This window comes from Chionomys nivalis, chromosome 2 (assembly GCF_950005125.1).
Source record: "Chionomys nivalis chromosome 2, mChiNiv1.1, whole genome shotgun sequence".
Taxonomy (NCBI): domain Eukaryota; kingdom Metazoa; phylum Chordata; class Mammalia; order Rodentia; family Cricetidae; genus Chionomys; species Chionomys nivalis.
In genome coordinates this window covers 55438201-55461024 of record NC_080087.1, presented here as the reverse complement: position 1 = coordinate 55461024, position 22824 = coordinate 55438201, and the positions used below count along the sequence as shown (strand labels likewise).

Genomic DNA, 22824 nt, shown 5'->3' with positions numbered 1-22824 from the left:
AAATTCTTATATTGAATTTAAACATCTGTAAAAGCTTATTATTATACTACAAAAAGTTTGATCCTTTAATTGATTCTTAGTTATTTTCTCTTGTTACTTATGCACTTGTTCTCATAGTTTTCTATTTATTTTTTAAAAAAGAAAACCCTTCTATATATAACTATAACTCTTCAGAACCTTGCGGTAAACATTCTTTAATCTATAGCAAAATTACTGCAATGAGTGACTGGCTTTTTTCCTCCATGTCTCAGCCTCACTCTGGAGTCTGAATAGCTTGTTCTTTGTGGCAAAGTTTATTTTCAAAAGTATCTAGTAGTCTTTCTTTCTCGTAGGATTATTGATCTGTTTGCTGTAAACAAAAATAGATGTTCTTCCTAACTTAGATCCGAGCACTTGGGAGACAGAGGCAGGTGGATCTCTGAGATATCTAGCTCATACAGTACCAAGTGTTCCAAGGTCTTCCACTCACTGCACATTGTCTAGCTATGGTCCCTGTATTGTTTCCCATCTACTAAAGGAGAAAGCTTCTCTGAAGATGGCTGAGCAAGACACTGATTTATGAATATCGCAGAATGTCATCAGGAATCATTTTGTTGGTGTGTTTAACAGAACAGTAGTGTTTGGTTTTCCCCTAGGTCCACGGCCTATCTAGTCTCAGGTTCTTAACCATCAGAGCAGTGTTAGGAATGGGTTCCATCTCATGGATTGGGCCTTCAAGTCAATCAGACAGTGGCTGGTTATTCCCACACGCCTCGTGTCACTAGTGCAGGGCGCACCCTGCAGGCAAGTCACTGATGCAGACAGAAGGGTTTACAGCTGGGTTGGTGTTCGCCTTTCTGCTTTGGTAGTGAGCAGAGTTCCCGTAACGTGAACTCTGGTCTGGTCAGTAGGGGTGAAGGCCCTAAATAGGCACAAGCTCAACTTCTCCATGTTCAATGAGTTGAGTAGGTGTCTTTTAGCCTATTTTTTCCAGTGGATTAAAAGCATCTAACTTTATAGACCAGTAGAATGTCTCAGCAAGTAAATGTGCCCACACTGGGGAGTATTTCATAGCCTGGACCTTTTATAGGAATCACAGACTTGGAATAAAGAGAAGTAGTTTTAGATAAATTGACAAATTAGTTCCATCAAAGTAAAGTACCTCTTACTGCGAGTTAAAGTACACTGTAATAAAACCAATGGGACCTTTCACATCAGAGGATTTTACTTTGAAAAACCCACATATTATCCTTTTCTTAAATCATTTGCAGAATATAATATGTTCTATGCAAAACTTCAGAGATCAGTTATTGGGAATACACAAATTTTTAAACGATACTAAAACTTAAGACATCAACTTCAAGTTCATCTAATGTCACAGAAGGGAGTAATTTTCTCTACATATGTTTAAATGTCTATTTTAATTATTACCAACTTAACCTGCCATAACTCCAGAAGCCTATTTTAGCACGCTATCTTTTGTTCATACTGAGACAACAGCACAATGGGATGGGGTGTGTGCGTGTGCTGTGTGTGTATGTGAAAGAGCCGATATACACTTTTAAGGTCATCTCAAATTAACTCTGCTTATTATTAGACAACAAAAATTTTTTTTTTTTTTTTTTTGGTTTTTCGAGACAGGGTTTCTCTATGGTTTTGGAGCCTGTCCTGGAACTAGCTCTTGTAGACCAGGCTGGTCTCGAACTCACAGAGATCAGCCTGCCTCTGCCTCCCAAGTGCTGGGATTAAAGGCGTGCGCCACCACCGCCCGGCTAGACAACAAAATTTTAAACAAACATCGAAGTAAGTAACACTGGAAAAGGGTGCAGCATCTCACACAAATCTGAACATCCCTCTCGGTGCTCCCTGCTCAGTGTGCTAAGAACAAAATGTACTTTATGATTTTCAGAAAGATAACAAAATAGGCAGCACTGAGTATAAATTAACAAAGACATACAATATAAAAACTGACAAGGACAAAGAAGAATGCCATGAAGTATTAAAATATATTTAATTGATAACATGACAGAATCATTACATTGGAAAGCCTTAGCGTTAAGAATCCTGGAGCTGGGGGTGTGATGCAGTGGGCGCCCACATGCTCACCATGCATTCCTGAGTTCAATGTCCAGCACAAAGAAAAACAGACACAGGGTAGAGTGGGGGTGATTTTAAAAGCTGAACGAGAAAACACTCAAATGAACCCCATGCTGGCAACATCTCAAGACTGAAACCACAGGTAAATATGGGCTTATGTACCTGTTTTTTTAATATAAGAAATATAAAGAACCTTGGCAGACATACCAGAAAGGCAGATCACCCACCACCCCCTCAAAAAATTATGTATCACTAAAATCTACAAGGTGTAGGATTTCCAATTAATTAAAACATTCTTCTAAGAAAAACAAGAGTCAATCTTCTCGATGACCAGACCTGCTCAGTATGCCAAGAAGCTTATAAAACTGAAATTTATGCTTCGTGCTTTCGAAATACAGTCTAATTCCTGTGGGTATCTGCTAACTCCCGGTCTCATCCTGACTGCACTGTCCTAACGGGTTTCTGTGAGCACCTCTTATCAGCAGAAACACAAACAGAACACGAAGTGAGGCTGTCTTTACGGCAGCGCTGGGGCTGGAGAAATCCTTTCTCTCACCACACATAAGTGTTCTATCATGTGCACTACTGTGTCACCACCTCACTGTGGACTTTCCCTGCTTAGGCTGCCTTGTCCACTGGTCTCTATCTACATAACACAGCTACTTACATGTGACACCCTGCCACCAGCTGCCGCCCAAGTCCCCTAGTTCACCCTATCTTCAAAGAACCAGCTCCAAGTTGCACGGCTTGGGTAGGACACATACTAGTTCTTCTTCCTGGTTGCCACAGAACCCCTGCATTTGTCTCATTTTTTTCCAGTTATTCTTTCTTTTACACCCCAAGAACCTGAAAGAGCCTGCCTGTCACCATCACTAAATATGAAAAGATAAGACCCTAGTGCTTTAAGATTTTAAGTCAGTTCCACCATTTGGGAGCCTAAGGCAGGAGGATGAAAATTTACGGCCAGTCTCAGCTACATACTGAGACCTTGTCTCAAGAGCAGCAGTGCAGGACTTGAATCCACGATGCATATCCTGCTACAGCTGGAGCTGAGCAGCAGAACAGCTAACACGTGCAAAACACAAAGATCAATGAACACGCACTTACAAGTAAGAGAATGTGCTTCCCCATAGCACAATGATAAGCAGATAAGAGCTCCCCTCCAAACAGCCTAACCCAGGCACTGAGGGACTGACGGGTTTTCAGGAAATAGACTGGTGGCCCCAGCACCATTTATTTCAACATTTTCTGAGGAAAAGGGTACTCCAGGTTTCAAAAACTCCAAAGACTTTAATAAGCATAAAAATTTTGCTTCACACCGGGCGGTGGTGGCGAACGCCTTTAATCCCAGCACTCAGGAGGCAGAGGCAGGCGGATCTCTGTGAGTTCGAGACCAGCCTGGTCTACAAGAGCTAATTCCAGGACAGACTCCAAAACCACAGAGAAACCCTGTCTCGAAAAACCAAAAAAAAAAAAAAAAAAAAAAAAAAAAAAAAAAATTTGCTTCACAAAGTATCACAAAAAGGAGTGCCCAGTATTTACGAACTGGTATAGCTGGGGGAGACAAGTGTATTTTTCTGTTGTGACAGACTGTCCAAATACCTTAGTATTCAAAGACAATACCAAGTACTGAACTTCTGAAAGGAGTTTGTATGTGCTTGGCATGGTGGGGAACAACTGTAATTCAGCACCCGAGAGGCGGAAGCAGGCCAACTGCCTCAAATTCAAAGCCAACCCAGTGGCAAGTGTCAGGCAAGTTACACAGCTAGAATCTACCTATTTCAATAAACAAACAAAGAAAGAAGTATTTAGCAGACTTCTGTTAAAGACATCAACAATGTATCTTCCTACAATACTAGCAAATTCAACCTCCGGGAAATGAGAGTTCACTGTTTTAAATCCCTGCCCCTTCATTTCCCTCCACAATGGACTGTACTTTGAATTGTGACCTAAAAATAAACCCTTTAGAACATAAAAATGAAGCTGACCACAAAAAGAAAATAAAAAAGGCTGGGCATAGTAGTGCACACTTTTAACCCTAGCACTATGGAGGTAGAGGCACATGGATCTCTAAGCCTTTTCTCTGTATGAGTTCCAGGCCAGCCAAGACTACACACAAAGAGACCCTGTCTCAAAAGAAAAGAAAAATCCTCATCTCTATAGGTACCTAAAAGTAGGTAAAATAGGTCCCAGCCCTATCAGCTTGTTCAAGACAAGCAGGAGGCATGATGGAGTCTACACAACCCCAAATCTATTTGAATCCAGAACCCAAGTTCTTTCCCACCTTACAATGAAATCCAAGGAATATATCTTTAGTATTGTTTGTGGTTTTCCCTCATTTTAATGTCTTATTTTGAGAGTCAACTAAGTCCAAATCTGACGATCTGAGTTTAATCCCTGAACCCACACAGTGGGAAGAAAAACTGACATGTACAGGTCGCCCTCTGACCTCCACAAACATGGCATGCCTGCCAAGTATGCACACACAAACAAGTACTGTGATCCCTGAACCCCACTCCCATGGTGAGAGGGGAGATGGGTGTGTGAGTCCAAAAGCTCATGGGCCGGCCACTCTGGAGTGTGTAGTGCAGCAACTAGAGAATGTCTCCACAAAGTGAAACAAGAACCAATTCCTGGAAGTAGTTCTCTGACCACCATGTGTGTGTGTGCACACGCCTACATGTACACACTCTCTGCAAATAAATAATAACAGATAAATGGTCATCCAGGATCACTATTTAAATTAATTGAACTAAAGCTTCCAGTTTAAGGCATGAAGAGATGGATCAGTCAGTGAAGTGCTTCTATGCAAACAAAAGGACCTAACATCGGCATATATAACAGCCAAGCAGGCTGCACACACCTGTACTCCCTGTGCACAGCCACGAATAAGGAGGGATTTCTGAGATTTGCTGTTAGCTAGTCTAGCCAGACGAGCAAACTTCAGATTAAAGAAGAAACTATGCCTCAACAAATAAGATGTCAGAAGGTGAAAGTGGAGGGGCTAGATAAGGGAGGAACTGCGTATATGCTCAAAACACACTATAAATTCCCAAAGATTTAAAAAAAAAAAAAGTTATTTAAAATAAAAAAAAACAGGTGAAAAACAATTAGGAAAGATATTTGACAGCAGCCACTGGCCTCCACATGCACATGTACACACAAGCACTTGCATAAGGCATGCACAGATATAAATGTATACATACAAACACACATAGAAACATAACAAATTTTATACTTTAATATAGAAGATATTTTGTTTTTTGAGACAAAGTCTCACTATGCATGTAGCTTTGTCTGGCCTAGAACTCCAATGCAGACCAGGCTGGCCTCAAACTCCAGGATCCCAGGGTGTGGTGCACGTCTATGATAACAGCATTCGGGAGGCAGAGGCAGGCAGATCTCTGTGAGTTCGAGGCCAGCCTGGTCTACAGAGCGAGTTCCAAGACAACCAGGGCTACAAAGGGAAACCCTGTCTCAAAAAACCAAGGAAAAAGAAAAAGAAGAAAACATCCAAAAGTAGAGATTCTGTGCAAAATAAAGCACATAAAATTTCTTTAGTTCTGCTCTAAAAACCATGTAAACTTTTTATGAAAAAATCACCATAGAACATCCTGTTAAAAAATATCTTCTAAAAATGTTGTCAGCTTTTAGAGGCTTTCACAGAAATCTAGTCCTTTCACAGGAAGGTAAAATTCTGAGTCATGTTCCTTGTTCCACAAATCTATACTTTCACGACACTGGACACAGAGTTGAGGGATATCTAGGCTCGCTGAAACATAGAATGATACAATAAAATAATTCCAACAAGATAGTTCTCTACTTTTTATTTTTTAAGATTTATTTATTTATTATATATACAACATTCTGCCTCCATGTATGCTTGCATACCAGAAGAGGATGAACTTAGGACCTCTGGAAGAGCAGCCGGTTCTTTTAACCTCTGAGCCATCTCTCCAGCACCTTTTCTACTTTTTTATAGTTAATAAAAACTTTATTTATAAAACTCTTAAAATTATTGTCTAATGCCATGCACTTCTCTACTTTTAACATATGAAATTTAACCCAATGTTAATTCTGTAGAGATAAATTAGGAGACTTTAAACAGCTTTATTCGTGGATATTTCAAAGCTTGTCTCAGAGTTAATTACCAGCCAATATACAGTCTACCAATTCCATTTCATAATTTAAAAAAAAACAAAGGCTTATCCATCTATACTAAAGTTATAAACATTCCACTGAACTTTATAAATGGCCAGCTGGCCCAGCCGGAGAGCAACAGCGAAAACAAGCAGAGGCAAGTCCTTCACTGGCCACTCCATTCCCGCCTACCTACTGCACAGTGAGTACAAAAGATGAAAGTGACAGTTCCTAACTGCTGATCTCCCTGTCACCCTGGGAACAGCAGAGCTGGAATGTGGATGGACACACAGATTTGGAAATAGCCAAGCAGAAGTCACTGAGGAAGTATGACTTCTCAGCACTGCAGGCCAGAACTGAGAGAGGCAGCAAGCAGACAAGCCAGGATTGGTTCTGGAAATTCAGTGGTTGGTATATGAGGTGCTGGGTTCAGTTCTTAGCACTGGGGAGAGGCGGCTTCTTGGCCTCTCTCTGCTCTCTGGCAATAACACAAATGAGGTTTTAGTTTTCTGTGTTTATGTATGTGATATGTGTGCATGTATGGCCACATGTGTGGACATCAGTGTCTTCCTAGATTGTACTCCACTTTACTTACTGAGGTAGGGGTTCGCACCTGAACCCAGAGCACTCTGATTCAGTGAGTCTAGCTAGCCATTTTGCTCTGGGGAACCTCCATCTCTGCCTCCGAAACACAAAAATGCAGTCAGGCCCACCCAGCTTTACTGGGTGTTAGGGATGAAGTCGGTCTTCAGACTTGTGCAGCAAGCACTTTCCTGAGCCATCATCCCAGTACTAAACTGAATGTTTCTCTTAGGTAATGCTAAACTGAATGTTTAAGTGCCTCAGCCCCAACTCAAAATTTTAAATCCTAATGCCCAAACTGAAGCCACTACTTCTTGGGCCCTCTGTGAGGTGGGATTAAGTCAGATAGCAAACAAAGCCTGTGAATGTTTCCTTCTAAAAGGGGGAGGTTCCCTGCATCCTTTCAACCACAGAAAGACACAAGGAAAGGATGGCCAGCAATCCGTAATAAACAGGGAACTAGGCCCATATGAGACAGACTCTGTTAGTGCGCTGATATTAGAGGTTATAGTCTTCAGAAGGGTCAGAACAGATGCTTTCATGACATCTAGTCTCTGTCGTTTTGTCATAATAGTCCAAAAAGAATAAGGTACCTATTTAGCCTATACTCTTCAGCCTGCTGCCCTAATAACCCTTTAGCCTCTCTTTGCTATGCAAACATCTCAATTTTTAAGAGTACTGAGGAGTTCCATTTGTACAATTTGTTATATATCCCACATAACCAAGAATGATTAATAAATTGTTTAATTAGCTTTACAGTTGGAATATACATTTGTATTACTTAACATTAAAGCACATTCCACAAAAACGTAATAGACTATTCTTTTGGGGGGCAATTTTTGCAAAGCAAATGGTCTTATATATACAAATAGTAATAAAGATTAAGTGTTGGTATACCAGATGATTTTACCATCCTTTTTTATAGCATTTGATATTTTTATAACATATTTAAATTTTATAACCATGAAGCAAACTAGTAGATATGGATTAATGATATTTACCATGTTTCTAAGTAGCAACTATATATATGATCACACAGGCTACAAATATAAGATTCTTTATACTTGAACTTCTTTGTAATCTCAACCTAAAATGCTAATATTCACATGCTCCTGACATATTCATCATTCAAAATTACACCCTATTGTTGCATACTGTAAAGCCATAAAGCACTATACAAAACTACAATTCAGACTTGGCCCATAAGTTTCAAATGGAATAAACGTGTGATGTGGTACCAGGTGTAGAAGTTCTCACCTTGTGATTCCAGCAAGTGAGACACTGAGGCAAGAGACTGGGGCAGGAAGTTCAAGGCCAGTCTGGGCTACAATATGAATAAATAGTAAATAAATAGTAAGTTCAAATCCAGCCTGGGCTACAATATGAAACACTGTTTCAAAATAATAGTGAGGGACTGAAGAGATGGTTCAGCAGTTCAGATCACTGGCTGTTCTCCAGAGGACCTGAGTTTGATTCCCAGCACCCATATGGTGGGTCACAACTGTCTGTCACTCTAGTTTCAGGGGATCTGAGACTGTTCTGGTTTCCTTGAACACTAAACATTTATACATACATACATTCATAACAAATCTAAAGAAAACTGTACGTAGTGTTACGATGATATGGCACTGTCCTTTAGTGAGCCACGAGATGACGATGCATCCTCATTCGTAAACTCCTTGCCTTGTTGTATACAATCCCAACTTCATGACCCAACTACAAGTTCTTTTTCTAGGACCCAAACCTGCCTTATTCACCATAACTTCAAAATAATAATTTTACTTACTACTGGTCCTTATAATTGGTCCTTCCCAATTATTTCCACATCAAAATCTTTTAACTACATGCCCATATCAACTAGAAAATATTTGGTCTGGCAATGTATGACATATAAACGTAAAAAATAATTCTACTCTTTGGTTAATGATATTGTGTGCGGTGTCCCTACGGTACCAGGCTTTGTGCAGTGTCCCTAAGGTACCAGTCCTTAAGCCTGATTCCCAACTCCCTTATAATGCTAGCCTTCTACTGGCCAGCAAAACCAAGTTCAGGAAACTGAACTTCTCACTAACTTACCACCTGGCCAAACACGCAAGCCTACAGACTTCCTGACATGTCATGGGGTTTTCTGTTGTGGGTTGTTTTTTTTTTTTTTTTTTTTTCTTGGATTTTCGAGACAGGGTTTCTCTGTAGCTTTTGGTTCCTATCCTGGAACTAGCTCTTGTAGACCAGGCTGGCCTCGAACTCACAGAGATCCGCCTGCCTCTGCCTCCCGAGTGCTGGGATTAACCACTGTGAGTTTTTTTTTTTTAACACCATGTTTTCTTATGACTAAGAGCTACAGCATGTTTCCAGTGAATAAGGCAGGAATGTGGAACTGTGGGTTTAAGAGTTACGTTCAAAGTAGAGATCCTTGCCAGCAAATGCTACATGCTTTTAATCCCAGCACTTGGGGAGGGGCAGAAGCTGGAGGGTCTCTGAATTCCAGATAAATCTAGTCTGCATAACAAGTTCCAAGTCAGCCAGAGCTCCATAGTAAGACCCTGTCTCAGAATAATAGAGGCAAAGAGAGAAAGGGAGGGGAACCTGATATTCTACCCTTGGAATCCCTCCTGTTCTCAGTAGTTTTCTAACTTTCCCTTAATAAATCTAATCTACACACACATCTATGGGTATAAAAGATGTAAACAACTATTTAAGAATTACTAGGCAGAGGCAGGCGGATCTCTGTGAGTTCAAGACCAGCCTGATCTATAAGAGCTAGTTCCAGGACAGACTCCAAAGCTACAAAGAAACCCTGTCTCAAAAAAAAAAAAAAAAAAAAAAAAAAAAAAAGGAAAGAAAGAAAGAAAGAAAGAGAAAAGAAAAGAAAAAGAATTACTGAATTACTAAGCATACATTATTTAAATACTTAACAATTTAGAGGGAATAGTCTCTAATAAATGAAAAGCACAATAAAGCCCAATTAAAACCTTATTGAAGAAATAAAATGAGAAACTGCAATAGTAAGCCTTCAAAACCAGAATTATAGTTTTATCTGTTTTCTGGTATGAAATAGGTAGACTTTGATAGAAGAGAAAGTGGGAAGTACTCTACAACACATGGGCACAGGAGAACACTTCCTACGTATAACCCCAGCAGCACAGACATTAAGGGCATCATTGAATAAATGGGACCTCCTGAGACTGAGAAGCTTCTATAAAGCAAAGGACACTGTCACTAAGACAAAAAGGCAATCCACTGACTGGGAGAAGATCTTCACCAACCCTGCAACTGACAAAGGTCTGATCTCCAAAATAAATAAAGAACTCAAGAAACTAGACTGTAAAAGGCTAATCAACCCAATTATAAAATGGGGCACTGAGCTGAACAGAGAATTCTCAACAGAAGAAGTTCAAATGGCCAAAAGACACTTAAGGTCATGCTCAACTTCCTTAGCGATCAGGGAAATGCAAATCAAGACAACATTAAGATACCATCTTACACCTGTCAGAATGGCTAAAATAAAAAACACCAATGATAGCCTTTGCTGGAGAGGTTGTGGAGAAAGGGGTACACTCATCCATTGCTGGTGGGAATGCAAACTTGTGCAACCACTTTGGAAAGCAGTGTGGCGGTTTCTCAGGAAATTCGGGATCAACCTACTCCTGGACCCAGCAATACCACTCTTGGGAATATACCCAAGAGATGCCCTATCATACAACAAAAGTATATGCTCAACTATGTTCATAGCAGCATTGTTTGTAATAGCCAGAACCTGGAAACAACCTAGATGCCCTTCAATGGAAGAATGGATGAAGAAAGTATGGAATATATACATATTAGAGTACTACTCAGCAGTAAAAAACAATGACTTCTTAAATTTTGTATGCAAACGGACGGAAATAGAAAACACTATCCTGAGTGAGGTAAGCCAGACCCAAAAAGAGGAACATGGAATGTACTCACTCATATTTGGTTTCTAGCCATAAATAAAGGACATTGAGCCTATAATTCGTGATCCTAGAGAAGCTAAATAAGAAGGTGAACCCAAAGAAAAACATATAGGCATCCTCCTGAATATTAACCTTCATCAGGCGATGAAAGGAGACAGAGACCCACATTGGAGCACCGGACTGAAATCTCAAGGTCCAAATCAAGAGCAGAATGAGACAGAGCACGAGCAAGGAACTCAGGACCACGAGGGGTGCACCCACACACTGAGACAATGGGAATGTTCTATCAGGAACTCACCAAGGCCAACTGGCCTGGGTCTGAAAAAGCATGGGATAAAACCGAACTCGCTGAACATAGCGGACAATGAGGACTACTGAGAACTCAAGAACAATGGCAATGGGTTTTTTAACCTACTGCATGTACTGGCTTGGTGGGAGCCTAGGCAGTTTGGATGCTCACCTTACTAGACCTGGATGGAGGTGGGAGGTCCTTGGACTTCCCACAGGGCAGGGAACCCTGATTGCTCTTAGGGCTGACAAGAGAGAGGGACTTGATTGGGGGAGGGCGAGGGAAATGGGAGGCGGTGGCGGGGAGGAGACAGAAATCTTTAATAAAGAAATAAATAGGGGCTGGAGAGATGGCTCAGCGGTTAAGAGCATTGCCTGCTCTTCCAAAGGTCCTGAGTTCAATTCCCGGCAACCACATGGTGGCTCACAACCATCTGGATTGAGGTCTGGTGCCCTCTTCTGGCCTGCAGACATACACACAGACAGAATATTGTATACATAATAAATAAATTAAAAAAAAAAGAAATAAATAAATTAATTTAAAAAAAAGAAATAGGTAGACTTATTTCATATATAAGCATATTTCATATATGAAATATATAAGTATTAAAAATACTTATTTCACAGAATTGTAAAAATGTAGTGGATTAGTACTTAGAAAATCCTCATCAGATATGGCTACTCTTGCCTTTATTGCAAGAGTAGTTAGAGAAAGACATGGAAAGGAATTATCCTTCTCTAATAAATTATCCTGCCAGGTGGTGGGGGGGGACTGGGAGGCAGAGGCAGATGGATGTCTGCGAGTTCAAGGTCAGTCTGGTCTTCCGAGCTTTCCAGGATAGCTCCAAAGCTACAGAGAAACCCTAACTCAAACAATTTTTTTATTCTAATATGATGGCCTGATTTATGTGACAATCAGTAAAATCTATCACTATATATTTTAGAAAAAAATGAAACCACATGATTTAATAATATAGACCCCTTTGCTATAAAGAAATATTAGACTTGAGGCTGGCTCGCTGGCTCGCCGGCTCCAAGCACTTACTGCTCGGACAGAGGAACCAGCACTTCCATGAAGCAACACACAGCGCCTGTCACTCTAGTTCAAGGATCTGACACCCTCTTAACCCCTTGGGCACTAGCACACACATGGTACACATAAGCTCATGTAGTCATGCATGCATACAAACGAATAAGTAAAATCTCTAATTTTTTAAAATGAAATATTAGACTTAAAATTACAGAAAAATAACCTTCAATAATTATTCACTAATGCAATTATATGTTATTCACTATCTCTAAATTACAAATATCAAATCATCAAGAAATGTTCAAAAGTGACTTTCAAATGATTTTGTTACAGATTTTCCCACTTTATATAAAATATCCTAAAATTAAATCTGTGAAATTACCACTTAGTATACAATTAAGTAATACATTATTGCATATTTTAATTTATTTGAAAATAAACTGCAATATTGGTAACAAAATAAACCATCTTTATCTACTTACTGCAATCTCTCTACAAGCTGACATGGATATCCCTGTGCCTTCGATCTGCTTCAGTGCATATTCCTTTTCATCTTTTCTGCGTATGAAAAAGAAACAAAACAGCTTTATTTTTCCATGTATTACTTTTAGATTTAAAATTATAATTATAAAAAGAATGGAAATGTATTTAGTCTCTCAATGATATGTAAACATTTTCACTATGCAATTCACTGCTGATTATTTTTGATAATATTTCTACTATAGGAATATGAAATACCAAAAAATTCGTGTTATAATGAAAACAGCAGACAGAGCTAAATCATGAAATTCAAAATGAACAGAACAGAATATTAAACAGCTCTAATTCAAAGAGTAAACAAGGCTAAATATAAACTCAAACATATTGTAAGATGACTGTCACTCCTCTCTTAATTATCTGAAGTCTACAGAAGCATTCTGTTATAAATCATCACTAAAAAATAACTAATAGATAAAAACTACCAGACTCACTTAATTGGCCCCAAATTCCAAGGCACCAAGCAAAAGTCTTTTAAGACTTCAAAACTTCGCACCAACATCGCTTTCTCCAAACACTCCTAGAGAAATGCAGTAGTTAAGCATGGGTTTGAAAACAAGCAAAGGTAGCCAGGCAGTGCTGGCACACACCTTTAGCCCCAGTGCGTAAGAAGCAGAGGCAGACATTTCAGTGCGTTTGAGGCCAGGCTGGTCTACAGAGTGAGTTCCAGGACAGTCAAGCTTCACAGAGAAACTTGAAAACCCTGAAAACAAAAACAAAAACAAAAACAAAAAAACAGCACCAAGCAATGGAGACAGGATTAGGAATATAGGGAAGCCTAACATTTACCAGGGTTTTAACCAATACAATATCGTGTTTCAATAACAGAGGCAGGAAATCAGATGAGTGGCTACTTTAATAGTTAATATCCTCAGTGGACAGACACCAGAACAGCCACAAGACGGTCCCAGCTGATGGTCTAACTGTGACTTGATTATCTGGTAAACACAAATCATGTCATGGCTTGTTCTAATAACAGGGACATGATCTATGACCCTCCAACTTCTGTCTTTTGGTTACCAGCCAAGACATCTTAGGTTTGATCCTGAGCAACAGAATAAAATAAGAGGTTAACAGTACTGTTCACTTCTGAGAAGCAAAGGAAAATTGGAAACAGACAATTGTACTGTTGAAGGTTTGATTTTCACTATGTACAGCTATATTTAATAAAAAGAATAAAAATAAGTATTTCCACTAAAAAATCAATAAACAACACTGGTTCTGCACATTTTTCCTATTAGTCATGACTGCATAATGAAATTTCAACAATGATAAATCACACATACTGGTGGTCCCATAACACAATGGAGCGGACAACTTCCTATTATACCACAGCAGCACAGCAGAGCACAGTACTCAAGGCAAAATCTATCAGAGATATCTGCAAGTATTTAATATCCAGACCAGCGGTTCTCAACCTGTGGGGTACTCACAGGGGTCACCTGAGACCATCAAAACAGATATTTACATTATTATTACATTATATTTACATTATAACAGTAGCAAAATTATAGTCATGAAGTAGTAACAAGATAATTTTATAGTTGGGGGTCACAACACCAGGAACTATATTAAAGGGTCACGGCAGCCAGGTATGGTGACGCACACCTTTAATTCCATCACTCAGAAGGCAGACAGATCTCTGTGAGTTCTAGGACAAGCAGGTTACACCGAGAAACCCCGTCTCAAAGAACAAACAAAAGAGTCTTTGGAGGGCAGGAGCTATCACAGAAGCGGCAGATCTCCTGACTTCCACTACGATGCCCCAGGTCCAATCCCTGACACTGACAAAAGAAAAAGATGGGAAGTGGTAAACTTTAGCTGGACAGTGGTCGCACACACCTTTAACCTCGCTCTTGGAAGGCAGAGGCAGGTGGAACTCTGTGGATTCAAGGCCAGTCTGATCTACAGATCGACTTCCAGGACAGTCAGGGCTACACAGAGGAACCCTGTCTCAAAAAACCAAAACCTGTCTATACAGCCACAGCATTAGGAAGACCAGGAGCCTCTGTATTAGAGGCACATGATGCACATGACATGATGGTTTTATTAAAGGACAACAACAAAGAACTGGCACACTCATCATACTTAACTATTTCTCATTCTTCCCATTCTATATCTAATAGTAAACAAAAGAGTTTAGATGTTATTTATAATGTACCTTTTAATGTACCATTGTGATCTGGGGATGTAGCTCAGTGGTAGTGTGTTTGCCTAGCATGCCAAAGGCCCTAGGGTCAATCTCTACCACAGATAGATGGATGAATGGATGGGTGGGTGGGTGGGTGGATGAACGGACGGACGGACAGACAGACAGATGGAAACAACAGAAGGAGAGAAAATAAAATTCTTTTGATATTTTCTTAATTACCTACTTTGGGTAAATAAATGAATTATAAATGCTTTCCTCCCATAAATGAATGAATAAATAGATTAATAATAAATAAAATGTCTAAGTATTTTATTTATTTTTTCCATTATATGCCAATCAGGATAATTAAGCATTATTTATTTATTTATTGGTTTTCCGAGACAGGGCTTCTTTGAGGCTTGGGAGCCTGTCCTGGAACTAGCTCTGTAGACCAGGCTGGTCTCGAGATATATATATATATATACCTTTTTTAAATGGCTCCCCTAGAGTCACCTGGGAAGAGAAACTGGCCTATGGACAGGTCAGTGGGACGTTTTCTTGTGAGAGGGCCCAGCCCACTCATGCAGAGCCACCTTTCGGCAGGTGATTCTGGGTTGTGTAGGAAAGCAAGCTAAGCCAAGCCATGGAGAACAAGCCAGTAAGTAGTACTCCTCTCTGCTTTTGTTTCTGCTTCCAGAATCCTGTTCAACTTCCCTCAGTGGCAGGAATGAAATAAAACCTCTCTCCCAAGTTGTTTTTGGTCAGTGTTTTATCACAGGCTGCTGTGGGACAATGATTTGTGCCCTGTCAATTGTATTTTAATAAAACACTGATTGGCCAGTAGCCAGGCAGGAAGTAGAGGCAGGGCAACAAGAACAGGAGAATTCTGGGAAGAGGAAAAAGCTTAGTCGGCAGTCGTGACCCAGTCACAGAAGAAGTAAGATGTGTCTACCTCGCTGAATAAGGTATCATGAGCCACGTGGCTAGCATAGACAAGAATGATGGGTTAATATCAGTTATAAGAGTCAATAAGAAGCCTGAGCTAATGGGCCAATCAGTTTATAACTAATGTAGAGCTCTGTGTGATTTCTTTGGGCTTAACGATTGCGGGAACTGAGCAGGACATAAACCCCAACAACAAAGCCATGGAAAGCGATGAAGAACTATGGATTATTAGAAAAATATACAGATTATACTACTATTAAGTATATACATCTAAATGTATACTTGAGAGTACACAAAAATTAAAAGCAGCCAGGCGGTGGTGGCACACGCCTTTAATCCCAGCACTTGGGAGGCAGATGCAGGCGGATCTCTGTGAGTTCGAGACCAGCCTGGTCTACAGAACTAGTTCCAGAACAGGCTCCAAAACCACAGAGAAACCCTGTCTCGGAAAAAAAAAAAAAAAAATTAAAAGCACATGTTAAGATGCAAGAATCAAGCTACTTAATGGTACTGGTAATATAATGGATTTAAGTTAGCATGGAGGGGGATCCAAAATAATCTGATACTTCAAAAACAATTGCCCATTTAATAATCTTTGGTATTTTCAACATGATTAACTTACGCAGATGAAGGGAGCGGTTAGGACAGGATCTCACTATGTAGCCCTGACTGGTCTGAAACTCTGGTCTGGTATTTAGATAGACCAGGCTAGCCTTGAACTCTGAGATCTGCCTGCCTCTCTGTCTCCTGAGTGCTGAGATGAAAGGCCTGTGCCCCCATGCCAGGTTCATTAGGCATATTTTAGAGAGCAAACATAAACATTAGGAAAAGCTTTTATGATCCTTTTCCTCTTTCTTCCCGGTTTCCTGGGTTCTCAGACCATTCATTACCACTAAAGAGCAAAAGCAGGTGACAGAGAGCAGTTAAAGCTAGAACCACCTCCTACCTTGAGGTAGGAGCAGCTGATGCATGGAGCCCAGGGCTCTTGGGATACTGAGACAAATACTCACAATGCACATGTTTTGTGTCTAGTATTCATATAACTACTGCTGCTGAATATTTAAAGTTATTAATTCTTAAAATTATAAAAAGCTTTTTGACAAATTATCCACATTCAATCACAACTTCCTTTTCAATGAAATCTCTCAACTCCCAGTTCTCCTACATGAGGTGTTCCAGAAACTCATGGAGTTGCAGTTTTATTTTTAATACTGTAAAGAATATTACACAATCTGGATAGGTTATTGTTGCTATGGAAACTTTAAGATTTTTTGCAGTAAGTCAAAAAGTGCAAAATTAACACATCATATTAATAGTTTTTGAATTTCATATCCAGGCTGTCAAAGGAATTTGAAAGCTTGAGAACAGACTAAAGCATAGGCCCTACCCTAAATTATATGGATAGAAACAAGGAACAAACCTAGTAATTATTTCACTTAAAAAGTTTAAATATAACTTTCATATGCTAAATTAATAAGACCCTGGAAAACCTTTAATTTTAAGATTCAAAGTTTTAAAATTGAGAGGGAATGGGGTGTGTGTGTATGTGTGTGTATGTGTATGTATGTGTGTGTGTATGTGTGTGTATGTGTGTGTATGTGTGTGTATGTATGTGTGTATGTGTGTATGTGTGTGTATGTGTGTGTATGTGTGTGTATGTGTGTGTGTATGTGTGTGTATGTATGTGTGTGTATGTGTGTATGTGTGTGTATGTGTGTGTATGTGTGTGTATGTGTGTGTATGTGTGTGTATGTATGTGTGTGTATGTGTGTGTATGTGTGTGTATGTGTGTGTATGTGTGTGTATGTGTGTGTGTGTATGTGTGTGTGTGTGTATGTGTGTGTATGTGTGTGTATGTGTGTGTATGTGTGTGTGTGTGTCCGCAGTTATCTTTGTATGCTGTCACATGATGAATGGTCAAGAGGCATCTATGAGATTCAGCGTAAGAAATGGCAAGGTCTCGGGAGCACAAGACTCTTTGACAATAGTCCGAACTTTAACATAAAGACCATAGGCACCAAACCTGGCACCTGTCTTGGTAATCTCAGTACTCAGGAGGCAGAAGCAGGTAGATCTCTTGAGTTAGACGCCAGTTTGGTCTACAGAGTGAGTTCCAGGACAGCCAGAACTATTTAGAGAGATCCCGTCTCTCAAAAAAGAAAAAAAGACTATGAATGTGGGGCTGGTCAGACAGCTCAGTGATTAAGGCCCTAGCGGAAGGAGAGGGACAAGTCGTCTAACTTACGCACGAGGCAGGGACCTTACTGCTGTCATCCATGCTGTGTCCCCTTCCTGGGACCCTCCAGGTGGCAGCAGAACAAGTGCAAGCACTACTGAAGAACATGAGGGCACTGTGAGACTGGGCCACAGCTCCGGCTGAGAAGGACCTACCTTGTTGTAAGGGAAAGGAGAAAACACAACTCTGGTGTGGAAGCACACTCCTATAACCCGGCCCTGGGGGGCAGAGGCAGGCAGCTTCTTAGGGCTTGCTGGCCTACTTGGTAGTTCCCGGCCACTGAGACTGTCTCAAAAGAACAAAAAAGTGGAAGATGCCTGAAGAACAATGCCTAAGGCTATCTTCTGACCTAAACACACGTGTCCCTACACACATACACCCATAATACACGTGTGCCTACACACATACACCCACAATAAGTGAGAGTAGACCTTTCTAAAGTGCTAATGCTATCTGTACAAGTGTAATGCACACACCTGTACAGGTTCAGGAAGAGACCCTGTCTCAAAGAAACTGGCAGAGAATGACACAATAGGGTGCCTGACCATCTTCTGGTATCCAAATGCACACAATGTACTCAGACAAATGTGCATTTATACACACATGTTCACACAAATAAATCTTTTTAAAAACCTTTGCAATAAAAATAAACCTTCAAATAAAGATTAAAATCTATTTTTATTTCTGATGAAAATAGAGAAGTCCTATTATTGTACACCATATTTTGACCTTCAGCACGACGCCATACTCTAGAGAAGAACAGAACTGGGACACTGACTACCCCAGATATCACAGCCCATCTTGTGGCACCCTGAGTAAGAGGTAACTAAAAACAAGAAACCCCTGTGCTCCTTGCCCTCAGGACATACACAAGGAAGGCCCCACAGAATGCGAGGGACATCTGGAGCTGAAGGTCACTCAGGTCATCCCTCTAAGGGAGGAGTTCCCAGAGCAGAAAAGTTTGCTGGGGAATCCAGGCAAACAGACAGCACGAAACAATAATGATCAGAAGGATGACTCAGAACCAGGTGTGCAATGACAGCAAAGAATGAGGTTGGAAAAAAAAAGACTGTATTTCTAAGAACAGAGAAGATAGCTTCACAGATTACTGCTCAGAAAGCTAACTGTGATGGCTACAGAAGGGGAAAAATGGAGGCAGAGCACACTTGGTAGGCTGCATCAAGCATCAAGGTAAGAAAAGATGAAGGAGTACATGGGAAGAAATGACGGATTAAAAGATATTTCTAAGCCGAGCATGGTGGCTCACACCTTCAATTCCAGTACTCAAGAAGCAAAGGCAGGTGGATTTCTGTGAGTTCATGGCCAGCCTGGTCTACATGGAGAGTTCTAGACCAGCCAGGGCTATACACAAAACCCTGTCTCCAAAAAATAGGTGAATAAAATTAACGTGAAAAATAAGCACATTTCTGAATCAAAACTGACAATTTTAGTAATCAACTTGTCTGTGTACATGACGGGAAAGATGGCTGGGGATAAGTAAGGCCACTACCTTGTCCGACTGTGGGAACAGCAATACCACCCACCAGGAAAACAATGACTCAACCTAAACTGAGACCTGGTGATAAACTTTCGTTCCAAACACAATGACAATTACCTAAAAAAGTTTATTGCATTGGTCTGTCAATTTGACACAAACTAGAGTCATTTGGGAAGAGGAAGCCTCAAATGAGAAAATACCTCCACCAGACTGGTCTGCAGGCAAGTCTGGGGCATTTTCTTAATTAGTGATTGATGGTGGAGCCCCCCACCACTGTGGATAGGGGCCACCTCTGGGCAGTTGGTCCTGAGTCATATTAGAAAGCAGCTAAGCAAGCCATGGAGAGCAAACCAAAAAACATCATTCCTCCATGGTCTCTAGTTTCTGCCTCAAGTCCCTGCCCTGGCTTCCTTGGTGATGGACTGTAACAATGAAATAAACACTTTCTTCTCCAAGTCACTGTTGGTCATGGATTTTATTACAGCAACAGAAAACAAAGTAGGACATTTATGTTATAGGAAGGACTATGTAAGACTGAAGCATGTAAAACTTTCTTCAGGGAAACTGTGAGGTGAAAACAGACTGTTGGCTCCAATCTGAAAAGAGCTTAAGATGTCCACCTAGACATGAAGAGACCAGGGCAGCATCTAAGGGCAGCTCTGACACCACGTCCTTCTACCCTCAAGAGCAACGCTCTTCATAGCATGGGGGTGAGAGTAAGGCTAGGAAATAAACACCTGGGAATCATTTGAGGACCGGCAGTCCCAAGTGAATAAAAAAAAAAAAAAAAAAGACAGATGGAGGGTGAGGCTGAAACGAGTCCTCTAGGGGAGAGCGGATAGTCTGGCTTGGGCTTTTTGAGATCGTGTCCTGCTATGCAGCACAGGCTGCCCTCAAGTCCAACTTTGAAATCCCGATTGAGCTCACCCTATGGTAATCCAGCTGCTGGGATTTTAAGCATCATTACCACACATGGCTAATACTGAGGATGGAGTGAGGAGGGATGAATGAATAAGCTAAGACTAAAAACAAAACTGAGATTGGATTAGAACTAATGCTTGATAAACCTGAGCCTGTGGATGTGGTAACACCATTCTAGAAGAAGCACATGGGTAAGAAGGTCAGTTCTGAAGGACTCAAAAAAAGAGGAAAAGCCAGGAGAACAGAGAGACAGAACTGTTTGTGAAGACACACTTGCCTCTGACATCCCAGAGAAAATAAGTCTAGAGATTCATCCTGTAAATTTGCTTTTCTAAATCTTAACAGAATTCAAATGATACCATTATCAAAAGTTGGGAATCTAAGATTATGACATTATAAGACATTCATTCTTCAAACTCTGTGACACCGTAATCTTGCCGATATTTCTTTTACTTCTAAGAAGATGATGGAATACATCAACATATGTTCTTTCCTTTAATATGTGACAATTTGATTTTGCAGGCCAGAAAGCTTAATGTCACTGTGGTAGTTTGAATGTAATTGTCCCCTATAAGCTCATAGGCGATAGCACTGCTGGGAAATGTGGCCTTGTTTAGAGTAAGTGTGGTCTTGTGGAGGCAAGCTTTGAGGCCTCATTTATGCTCAAGCCACGCCCAGTGACAGTTCACTCCCTGTTGCCTTAGGATCAAGTTGTATGGACTCTCAGCTCCAGTACCATGTCTGTCTGCACACTGTCTTGCTTCCCACCCAGACAATACTGGACTAAACCTCTAAACTTGCAAAAAACCCCAATTAAATGTTTTCCTTTGTAAGAGTTGCTGTGGTCATGGTGTCTCTTCACAACAATAGAAACCCCAATTTTTTTAAAATATGTATTTATTATGTAACAATATTCTGTCTGAGCCGGGCGGTGGTGGCGCACGCCTTTAATCCCAGCACTTGGGAGGCAGAAGCAGGCGGATCTCTGTGAGTTCAAGACCAGCCTGGTCTACAAGAGCTAGTTCCAGGACAGGCTCCAAAACCACAGAGAAACCCTGTCATGAAAAACAAAAAACAAAAACAAAAAAAAACCCAATATTCTGTCTGTGTGCATACCTGCAGGCCAGAAGAGGGCACCAGACCCTATTACAGATGGTTGTGAGCTACCATGTGGTTGCTGGGATTGAACTCGGGACCTTTGGAAGAGCAGGGAATGCTCTTAACCTCTGAGCCATCTCTCCAGCCCTAGAAACCCCAATTAAAACAGTCACACACGCAAGAAAAAAGCAACAGAGACTAAGTATTTGGAATAATAAGAACCAAAAGTTAGCTTCCTGTTATTATCACTCTGAATTACTCAGTGAATCCAATATTCACCCAGCACAGTAGTGATGATTTCTTTGGAACTACTGTTGTTATTATGTAACGGCACGTTGTTTTCCAGTATTGACCGAACTGAGACCCTTGCCAGGAAAACACACTACTGTTGATCTACATCCTGAGGCCTCTATACTGAGACAGGGTCTTGTTAGGTAGCCAGCTTAAGCAGGCCTTGAACTTGAATCCTTGGGCCCCCACCTCCTGATAGCTTGTGTTACAGGCATGGGACAGATAAAAAATTAAAATTTTTATCATTACTTTTTTCAAAGCAAGTAAGAAAAAATAAATTAATAAATGATAGTGACATCCGTCTCTATTGTCTAGCCCCACGACTCTATCTGACCCTCCCTTCCACCCACTCCCTCCAACTGCCAGATCTAACCTAGGTCCCATACCCAGTGTCTATGCCCCTCTGGCCACCCTTGCCTGTGCCACAACCAATATCTAGACTTCTACCAAGATCAACCCTCCCTATCCCCTAAATCACAGGCCTCTCCTATGCCACATCCCAACCTTTGCACCAGCCAGATATGCCCCCACATGCCAGGACTGGACCAGCAAGCACGCCCTATACACCAGCCTAGCCCCCTCTGTCCACCTGACTGCATTCTTCCTAAGCCATTTCCAACCTCCAGGCCAACCCACCTGCACATACCACAATTTAGAACAAAAGAAGTCCACATGCCCAGATCTCAACACAAAAATACTAAAAATATGAAAGAGCAAACCAGTATCTTTTCTCAAAACACTATCAGTCTACAGAAATGTTTGCCAGTGACCAACAGCTAGATGAATGCCAGGACCAGAATTTCAAAGAGCAATCACAAACTTCAAAGAATTAATGGAGTTTAAAGACACACACACACACACTTCAGTGAAATTAAAGCCAAAGGATTTAAAGAGAGTAAAGACTTCAGTGATGCTTAAGAAAACACAAATGCAAACCCAAGTCTGGGCATAAATATACATACATAGTTAGAATGAAATTTCCACATCTGGACTGACAATGCTCCTTCCAAGAGTCAAAGACACCTTTAAAAAAATCCAACACTAGACATGAGAAGCACTTTGTCATTGTCAGGGATTCCAAAAGACTCCCCAAACATACCAGCTATTGCCCTTGGT

The 22824-nt window shown here is 40.7% G+C and overlaps 1 protein-coding gene across 1 annotated transcript in view; it reads right to left on the bottom strand.

Annotated features, from left to right (window-relative positions):
- The window catches only part of Cdk19 (cyclin dependent kinase 19), a 139864-nt gene that overhangs the window by 74985 nt on the left and 42055 nt on the right, over positions 1-22824 (bottom strand). The window contains exon 2 of the mRNA XM_057761339.1: positions 12534-12609. Coding sequence (XP_057617322.1) covers positions 12534-12609 — 76 coding nt within the window. The remainder of the gene's footprint in view (positions 1-12533; positions 12610-22824) is intronic.